Genomic DNA, 9,224 nt, shown 5'->3' with positions numbered 1-9,224 from the left:
AGGCCGCTCCGACCGAAGCCGAGCCCTCCCGGGAAGCCGTCTGCCGACGAGAGGGAATGAAGTCCTTCCCGAGTGTGGCCCCCTCGGATTTTGTGGGCAGCCACCAAGGGAGATGGCCCAGGAGGACACCCCGGCCAGCCTTGGCACGTGACCCCTGCCCGCTGCCTGGCCACGTCCTGCCCTGCGGCGTCCTGCCCGGGGAGCCATCTGGCTTTGCTAAAAGCTTACGCCCCCCGCCACCCATCACCGGCACAGCTCGCCTGGACCCTGAGCTCCATCCCCCACTAGCTCCGGACCGAGCGACTGCGTGTGTGACGTTTGGCAGCTGCGCCCGCGCCCAGAAGTCCGTGAGCACCGACCAGGTGGCGTGTGAGGGTACACTAGTGCCCGGCTTCGCACGTCCTGACTGTTCCAAACGCAGCCGTCGTAACGGCTTCGCCTCACCCTCAGACTCAACACCCAGTCAAAATCACGCGGTTTTACAGAAAGGAAGCCGAGGCCGGACTCGCTTACCACACCCAGCCCTCAGGCGGGAAGAGCTCATCCTTCCACTCTCCCATCTGTCTACTGTAAAAAAAAAATCACGTCTCCTGTTTGAGGGCACATTTAATAAGGACGGGTGCGAAGGGCTGCTGAAAGCTAGGCAAACCCCACGTTTAGCTCTACTTTTATGTTTTTCGATGTTACAATTTCGTGATCCCCTAATTAGGCAAACTCAATCATTATGAGCCGCACTGAGGTGCTAATTCCATTCCTGCCTGTGGCTTCTTTTCGAACTTGTTTACCATGTGTAAGTGAAGGAAGGAAATCCCAGGGCCAGAGGAAGGAGCCGGGGCCTGGCGTCTTCAGTGTAGGATTTCTCCAAACTGAGCCGAACCCTCCAGGCCTCTGGGGTGGCGTGGAGGGTCGTGGTGGCCGCCCCCCCCCCCACAGTGCTGAGGACCCAGCAGCCCTCTCCCCCCCCCCGCCAGGGGCAAAGCGTCTGTGCTGGCGGATCTGCACTCAGTTTGGAACTTGAAAGGGAGCTTTCACCTTTTCTAGCAAAATCTGTGTGTTTGTGAGGTTCGGCTCACTCCAGAGCGGCTCCCGGCTGAGAGGGGAGGGTGGTTGCGGCCCTTACTTTAACAGAGGGTGGGGACAGAGCCCTTGGAACCCAGCAACCGGTTTTGTCTGCTGACGGCCACAGCCACCCCCTCCCAGCATTCAATTAACCCTGTGCAAGCCGAGCCCGGCCAAGGATTAAGAGGGGCTGGCGAGGCCCCATTCAGAACCTGCCGAGGGGGCCTTTTCAGGGGCTTCTCCAGAACAAAGGTGGCCAAACTAAGTAGCTTTTTTTGTTGTTGCTTAGCTCTGGCCTATTGTGACCAGGAAGGCGACATTTTCCACTTAATTGGGGCTTTAGAATTCCACCTCTATTGTGCGTGCACAGGAGAAACACTGGGAAGGGACCCCGCGGGCTTCCGACGGGAGGGAGCGCTCAGGACGGGGGGCTGGGGGAAGTCACCCGAATGAACTCAGCCGCGCAGAGCGACGCCTCGCCCACTGGCTCCGCGCGTCGGGAGTCGCGGCCGGGGAGCGCGGGGCCCGGGCGCTTCGCGCGCGTCGTTCGTGACGTCGCGGTAGCTGCGGGTCACCGGCCGGAGCCCGCAGGCCTCCGCGGGCAGGAGGGACGCCCGCGCCACGCCACTGGCCTCGCCCCGGCCACGTGTCACGCACAGACTTCCTGGTTCTGCTTAGGTATCAGTCCGTCCGCCCAGGTGGTAACCCCCAAGCAGGCGGAGGCAGCCGCGCGCCCGTGCGCATGTGCAGCGCAGTGTCCGCGCGGCCAGCTGGGAAGGGGGTCACCCCGTGCGGGTGTCCGCGCGGCCGTGTGGGATGTGGGGGGAGGGGGGTCACCCCGCGCAGGTGTCCGCGCGCCCGAGGGTATCACGCCGAGCGCCTGGCTAATGCAGGACCACGGCGTGGCGAGGCCCGGGCACCAGAGGCCGCGTGGCTCTCGGGGACCCTGAGGTTCAGCTGGCGTTGATTTATTTCGTTTCTCGTCACTAATCTGGCCTCAGAGAACAGATCTAGCCTGGATCTGGGGACCGGGCCTCCCAGGTCAGCAATCTGATCCGTGGTCGGCCTGAGCTGAGTGACGAAGTTGGGGCGCCAAGCCCACACCCCCTCCACGCACCGCGTCTTGCTGGGCGGGCACGTGGGCTTCAGAGCCCGGCCTCTGGCTTCCCGCGGAACGGTCACACCCAGGGCCCAAGCGTGTCCCACCAGCACCCGCTGCCCACGCTGCATGGCCGGGCACTCCCTGGGGTCCCCCCCCCCCCGCTGGCCTGCTTCTCCGCCCAGTGCTGGCTGCCTGCCTGGCCGGTGTGGCAGCTCGAGTTTGTCGCCCCTGTGCTGCAAGGACCAAGGGTCCTGGGGACCACGTGGCTCAGGTGACAAGAGCTGGCATCCTAGTCTCCTGTCACACGGATAACGCATGCACGTAGCTCACAAACGGAACCTTCCGTTCAGCAAGGAAGGCACTGGGACCCGAGGACACCCGAACCTCCGTTTTCCAATTTTTATGCAAAAATAATAATAATGATAAGCTACAAGGGGCCAAAGAAGACCCTGTGGGCGTGGACGTCTACACCCACAATATCTCTCAGATATGTGAGTAATGGCCAGGCCTGCGGAGAGTCTGTGAGGGGCCAGGCCACAGGCAGGTGTGCCTGGCATGCGGGAAGCCTTGCTCACGGTGGCTCTGGACACTGCAGTGACAGAGGAAGGGGCAGGTGTCAGCTGGGGCGCAGGACCAGGGGCAGGTGTCAGCCAGGGCGCAGGACTGGAACCTTGACCGTGACCCTGGAGGCGGCGGGAGGCCCTGTAGAGACCCAGCCAGGAAAGTCGGGGTCATAGCTGCTCTTCCCAGAGTTCAGTGGGAGCGGCAACGCGGGAACCCGCTGTCTGCTGAAACCGGAATGCTGGCCGCTTCGGAGTGCTTCCGGCCGCCAGGCCCCGCCCGCTGGACCGGAGCTCCCGGAGGCGACCCCAGGGCGGGGGTGGCCCAGCGTCACCGAGCTCCAGTGGCCCACGCATCAGGATTTCGCCCAGACCGTTCCAAACGCGCCCTCGTCCCAAAGCCCAGGACCGGCCCCCTTCGCCCTCCGCCCGGCCGCGTCACTCACGGCCGGGTCCCTGGGCGCCGGCCCGGCAGTCGTCGGGGTCGTAACTAATGCCGTCATCACGACGCAGCAGGGGTCATCCGAAGGGCAAGCCGGGTCTCCGAGGTCGCAGCCTCGACGCTGCGCGGCCTTCCCCGGCCTTCCCCAGGTCACGTTTCTGCTCCGAAGCATCACGAGTCAACGGACGATTCTCAGACCTGCGGAGCGCCCGACCCCGTGCCGCCCAGAAACGGGGTGCGGCCTGTGCCCCGAGGCGCTGGCACCACAGAGACGGGGCTGGGGTCCCCCCAGCCCAGTCCTCCTGCAGACAGCCCCGCCGCTCCCAGAGGCGGCCCGCTGACCAACACGCACGATCGGCCCAGCTGACGCCTCTAAAAAGGAATCACGGAGACGGCAGTCCATCTGTCTGATGCAGCGTCCGGCCCTGCAGATGGCTGCTCCCCGCGCCCACGGCAGTGACGGGACCTCGCAGCCAGCAGCGGCCGCGTCCCAGAGCCGCATCTCACCTGCACGGGTTCCCGCCGAGGGCCCAGCTTCCTTTGTCACAGTGTCCGGGGCTCCAGCCAGGGGAGCTCCGAGCTCCAGCGTGGCTCGTCTGGGAAGCGTCGCTGGAGCCAGCCGGTCCCCCTCATGGGTAGTCATCACGGCCTCCTCCAGGCTGCAGAACAGAACCCAATCTGGAGGACCCTCGTCAGGGCCCCGCCCGGCACGGCCGGCCCCTTCCGAGCCGCGGCCAGTCAGCCAAGCTGGCTCCGGCACCCTGCGATGTGACTCGCTCGCCCGGCGAGCTTTAACCCCTCGTCCCCGCAGCCCGCAGCCCTGCAGCCTGTCCCGACCCACGCCTCGGCCACGCCACGGCCACGCCTCGGCCACGCCACGGCCACACCACGGCCACGCCTCGGCTCCGGCCCCCGAGCGCCCCCCCTGCCCGGCTCCGGCCCCTCCCAGGCCAACCCTGCAACAGGAGCCAGAGCAGAATCCGTCTTTTTCAGCAAAGCGGTTATCGATCCCCAGGCCTCTGTCTGCGTCCCTCGCTTTCATCGGCTCGGCCAACTGAGACGCGTCCTCAGCGTCCAGACACATGCAGATTCTAGTGTTTTTTCATAAACACCCAGGGACCAAAACGCTTCGATTCTTAAAAAAAATAAAAAAGCGAAACCAGCATTCACGGCCTCACTCCTGTGCAACACGTTCTCGATTAATGTTTGTGGCTTTCGACTCCACGCAGAAAGACTGTGTTTGACCGGGGAGATACAGATATTTCATAAAATGTCACCACGCAGGAAATTAGGTGCACGCGGCTGGAGGGGCACGAGACCCCGAGGGGCAGGAGGTCGAGGCCGAGGGGAGCGGGCTCCAGGCGGGGCTCCAGGCCCCTGAACCGCGGTCTGGCTGCGCAGACTGGCGCAGGTGGCCCGGCCCGCAGGCTTGCGAGCGGTTGGGTCCCTTCCATGTCCCCTCCCCACGCACAGCCGTGGCTCGCTGCCAACCTCAGAGGCTTCGCGTTTTGAGATTACATGAACAAATATATAACTGCGGCTCCGCCTTCCCTCTGGCCTGTCGCTCACCAGCTCGCAAGGCTGCGGCGCCCTATGCGGCCCGACCGCAGCGCCCAGCACCGTTCGCGGGGACGAGAAGGTGCCCCCTGCCCATCGCGCGCGCTGCCCACTCTCCGATGAGAGGGACCCAGACGCCCGCACCGGTGCCCGCCAGCCCCGGGCGCTGTTCAGTTCATGCGTCAGTCTGGGGTTTGTCCTGTGACGAGCTCCACAGCACCTGCTGCCCTTCCCGGGCAACTTGTTTGGAGTCGCGCTCGGCCCCTGAGCGCCCGCCCTGCCCCGCCACGTCCTGCTGCTCGGTTCTGCCTCGGCCGCTCGCTGCCGCGGGTGTCCGTCCGCGCCTCGGCATTCCTCGTGGGCCTTGGGGGCAGGCGCTGCGTCTCGTCCGTCTGCGTCTGCCTGCACCCCGGCCTCGTGTTCCCTGATCTCTGCACGACCGACGACCGTGACTGGGCCCTTCCTTTCGGGGCCCTGGGGGTGTTTCCCGCACCCCTGGCCTCCGCCCGCCAGATGCCAGCAGTGCCCTCTCGGCCGCCGCAGCCCCGAACTCCGCGGGCACCTCCAGCGTCTCCTGGGGGCAACATCAGCCCGACCTGAAAACCCGTCTCTAGTCTGGTTACTGCTCAGAGTTCATATTTGAAAAAGGGGGCTGTCGAAATGCCATCGTACCTGCCATAGAATTAATTAAAAGTAACATGAGCCACGGCATTTGACAATATTTTCCAGTTTGTTTTTCTGCAAAAGGGCTTGCCACGATCCCATTCGTCACTGTATTTAATCAGGAAATTGAGCAGACATCCTGTGCACTTAAATGCTTTAAGCACTTTCCTAGCCCTGAACGTAGAGAGGTAAGAAAAATAAATGTCTGTCCTTGCTGAGGTTAGTCGACAAGTAAAAAGTCTCTTAAAAGCAGCGACGCGCACGGGTTCACACGGACGCCCAGCTGACTAACGCGGCCATCGCCGCGCCCTGGTTTCCCCCAGCGGGTGGAGGATCCAGCTGTCCAGACGCAGCCCCTGCCCTCCGGCGACAGCAGGTTGAGAAAGCCTCGTCGATAAATGGGTGCGGTAAAAAATCATTTGTTTGTGCGGTAAATGTTTAGGTAGCGTTCTACACACCGCCGATAAGGTACCGAGCAGAGCTGATACCATCTCACGCAGCTGACGGTCTAGAGACGATAAGGCACAGAATGAAAAATGAAGGGGACTGTGACCGTGGGAGCGAGGGAGATGACGGGGGCGCAGGGGGCGCGGGCGTGGCTCACATCGGGCGCGTTCGCGATGATTTTAACACGTGCTCATAAGTTCGTAGACACTCTGCTCGTGAAACGTGGCATCTCGTTCTCCTCTCGAGCCCGGGCAGAATCGCCATCCGACTCAGGACCAGGCCATCGAAGGCAGCAGAGCTCTGCGTGGCCCTCCCTAGGGCGCCCACCGGGGTCGGGGCTGGAGTGGGAGGCGCAGGGAAACAAAGCTGAGTCCAGCTGGAGAGCCTCGCAACATGCTCCACTATTACGGAAAAATACGCATGCTATAGAAGTTACCATTTAACCACGTTACGGTCTGTAATTCAGTGCAGCGACCGCCGCTCCGGAGCCCTGAATCATCTCATCGCCCCCGGAGTGCCCCGCACCAGGACGTGGTCGCCCCCAGTCCCGCCGCCTCCTCCCCCCGGCGCCTCTGCGACCTGCCCGCGCGGCCTCTCACGCGGACGCGGCGCTGCGGGACGCGGCCTCGCGCCGGCGCCTTGCGCTCGGCGTCCGTCTGGCCGCGGCGTCTTCCCTGGGCTCCGTGCGTTGCTGACTGAATGGCGCCCCCTGTGCGCGGCGCCCGTCGCCTCAGGCTGTCTGTCAGCGGACGCACGTCGCGTGGTCTCGGCCGTTCGGCTGTGCGCACAGCGCTGCCCGGGGCCTTCACGCGTGAGACCGTGTTTGAACACCTGTTCTCAGCGCTTCCGGGCACACGCCCCCCCAGGAGAGGAGGTGTCCCCCGGTGCTCCGCCTTGGCCTCGCTGGGGGAGCGCGGCGCGATTTCCCGCCCCGGCTGCCGCGCTGCCAGGGACGTAAGCAGGTCCCACTCCCTCCACGGCGCCCTCCACACTCGCTCTTTCCCGTTCCGTTTTTCAAGAATCGGTATCACGCCATCCTAGCTGAGGGGCAGTGGCATCTCCCCGTGGCTTTGACTGGCATCTCCCGCGTGACCGGCGATGCTGAGCATCTTCCGAAGTGCTCGCTGGTGGTGCGTTTCCTCGGGAGAAACGTCGGGCGGAAGCCGGCGCCTCGTGGCTGGGGCTCCGTCCTGCAGGCGGCAGGCAGCTCTGCCCCGCGGGAGCATTGCGGCAGGATCTAGATTTCAGAGGAATCACAGCGGCTGCGGGTCGCAGGGCTGCCTGTGGGCGAACGAGCCTGGAAGGGACAGGGGCCCGTGAGGGGGCCCGAGCGGCGACCCGGCCCGGGCTCCGGGCAGAGCAAAGCACGAGCCGCTCACGCCGTGGCCAGGTCTGCGCTGCTCCCGGCTGCTGGCGCCACCTGGGTCTCGGGCTGTGTGCCCTGTCTCACGGGGAGCTTTCAGGAAGGTGATCGGGAGGAGTTCCAGGTGCCTGGATGGGAAGGGACCACCCCCCCGTTGAGGGTCCTACGTACACAGTCAGAGCTGAGCCTTGCTTTTCACTTTTCTGATCAAATAACATACGACATCCCACACTTAGAGCGAACGCGAGTGTCACGGTGAAAGCCGGTGTCAGGCGGTCTGCTCGGAGAGACGACAGTTCTCTGCACACGGTGCTGAGACGGCGACAGACGGGCTCTCCCAGACGCCGCGGTCACACTACTCATCGCGAACTCGGTGGAAGTAAGCTGGGAGAAATTAATTTGCCAGTTTGCTGGAGAAACCGAATCTGGCCCTGGTCCTGTGCTGAAGCTCTCGAGTGGCAGCTCACTCCCGCGTCTCTGGGGCTCCGAGACAGAGGTGTGAGGAGCAGCCGAGCCGCACAGCCAGCGAGCGCGAGAAGGAGATCGGAACCGGGTGCCGGGCCGAGAGCCGGCGCCGTCGGCCTGGGCCTCAGCCTCACAGACACGCCGGGCCCTGCGCGGCCTCGCCTGCGGGTTTCTTTCAGTTTCCTTCTTGATTAGTTTGTAACAATTGGCCCGACGTGCGGTCTCATTTCCTGCCGAGTTACAAATGAGAAAAAATGGAAGTGACCTATCGTTACTCACTTTTTACTATTCCAACCACGATCCTTGCAAATTTTCGACTGCCCGGTGAAGTTCGTTTTGTCGAGGGCACACGCCACTGTCAGCATGCCCGGGGGCCGCAGGCACCGACGTCCTGACGGAGCCGTGAGGTGAGTGCTCGTCCAACCCGACGCGCGCCCTCCCGAGAAGAGGACGATCCGCACGCGGACTCGGGAGAGGCCGCGTGACGGGGGCGGTGTGGGGCGTCCGGCTGCAAACCCGAGGGACGCCGGGCCGCAGCAGCCGCCGGGGCCAGAGCGGGAAGGGACCCCGCCCCCAGGCCGGGGCCGCCACGCAGAACCGCATGCTGGAGGCGTCGGGGACGCGGCGGAGCCGCCTCGCGCCCGCGCAGGGCAGGAGCCTGGGGCCCGCACGCCGGCGGGCCGCGGCCTCTCGGAAGCCGGGGGGCGGCCCGGTCCCCGTCCTCGCAACGGCCGGCGTGCTGCTGGCCGCCCTTCCGACCCTCAATGCGCAGACACACCGCGAGCCCTGCCTCCACCTCCACGTGGTGCCCCCGGGCGTCTGTCGCCTTCCGTAAGGACATGGACATGCCGCGTTGGGTTCGCGGCCGCCCCGCTCGCCTGCCCTTGACGGACGACGTCTGCGCTGAGCCCGCTCCCAAACAGCCCCTTTCCGAGCAGTGACCTGTGTGTGTGTGTGTGTGCACGCGCGCGTGCGGTGCTTCTGACGTGAGGAGGGCCCTGGACGCGGCCGGCCGTCTGCGGATCTCGGGCTCGCAGCTTCCTCGCCAGATCGCCCGCCTCTGGCGCCTCACGGGGCGGAGAAGCGAGGCCACCTCGTCGAGTGTCGCCGAAGCCCTTCGGTCGGGGGCGGGGGGCCGCCCGTCGCCCCCCTGTCTCGGGTGGCACTTTCTCACCAGCATAACGAGGACTTTGTCACAAGCGCACATGCAGGGGCTGCTGCGTCCCCCCCGTTCTCCCCCCACCTGAGCCCACAGAAACCAGAACCAGGGCCCCATCCGGGCTGCGTCACCGGCCAGGACCCCCCAGAACAACCAGCGCTGTGGAAAGGGAAGGCCGTTTAGTGCCCGAGTCTCTCGAACAGTAAACCCGTGGCTCCCAGAAGGAGCCCTTAAACATTCTCCCCGTCCCTCGGGCCGGTCTGAGCACAGAGCCCCTCTGGCCCTCTGCCCCTCTGCCCGACGCGCCTCCGCCCCTGGCCCGAGCTCCGCTCCTGTCCCGGGGCCGGAGCTGCCTCCCCAGCCTCCCCAGCCTCCCCCCGCTCGCGGGTCCTCAGCCTCCAGCTTCC

At 64.9% G+C, this 9,224-nt stretch overlaps 1 protein-coding gene across 1 annotated transcript; it reads right to left on the bottom strand.

Moving 5' to 3' along the window:
* Positions 1-593: 593 nt before the first annotated feature.
* Positions 594-8,960, bottom strand: LOC118605401. Its single transcript, XM_036224856.1, has 2 exons — positions 3,671-8,960; positions 594-3,321 (listed from the first exon to the last, which is right to left on the bottom strand). The coding sequence occupies exon 1, from the start codon at positions 8,932-8,934 to the stop codon at positions 8,017-8,019; it is 918 nt and encodes a 305-aa protein (XP_036080749.1). The 5' UTR covers positions 8,935-8,960; the 3' UTR covers positions 594-3,321; positions 3,671-8,016.
* Positions 8,961-9,224: the final 264 nt, after the last annotated feature.

Source organism: Rousettus aegyptiacus, unplaced genomic scaffold (genome assembly GCF_014176215.1).
Source record: "Rousettus aegyptiacus isolate mRouAeg1 unplaced genomic scaffold, mRouAeg1.p scaffold_m13_p_7, whole genome shotgun sequence".
Taxonomy (NCBI): domain Eukaryota; kingdom Metazoa; phylum Chordata; class Mammalia; order Chiroptera; family Pteropodidae; genus Rousettus; species Rousettus aegyptiacus.
Note: the sequence above shows the minus strand (reverse complement) of the source record. Positions and strands in the feature narration are given on the sequence as shown.

What these genes read in the sequence shown, in the direction of transcription:
- LOC118605401 (XM_036224856.1), bottom strand. Translation starts at nt 8,934, where the DNA reads ATGGGGCCCTGGTTCTGGTTTCTGTGGGCTCAGGTGGGGGGAGAACGG.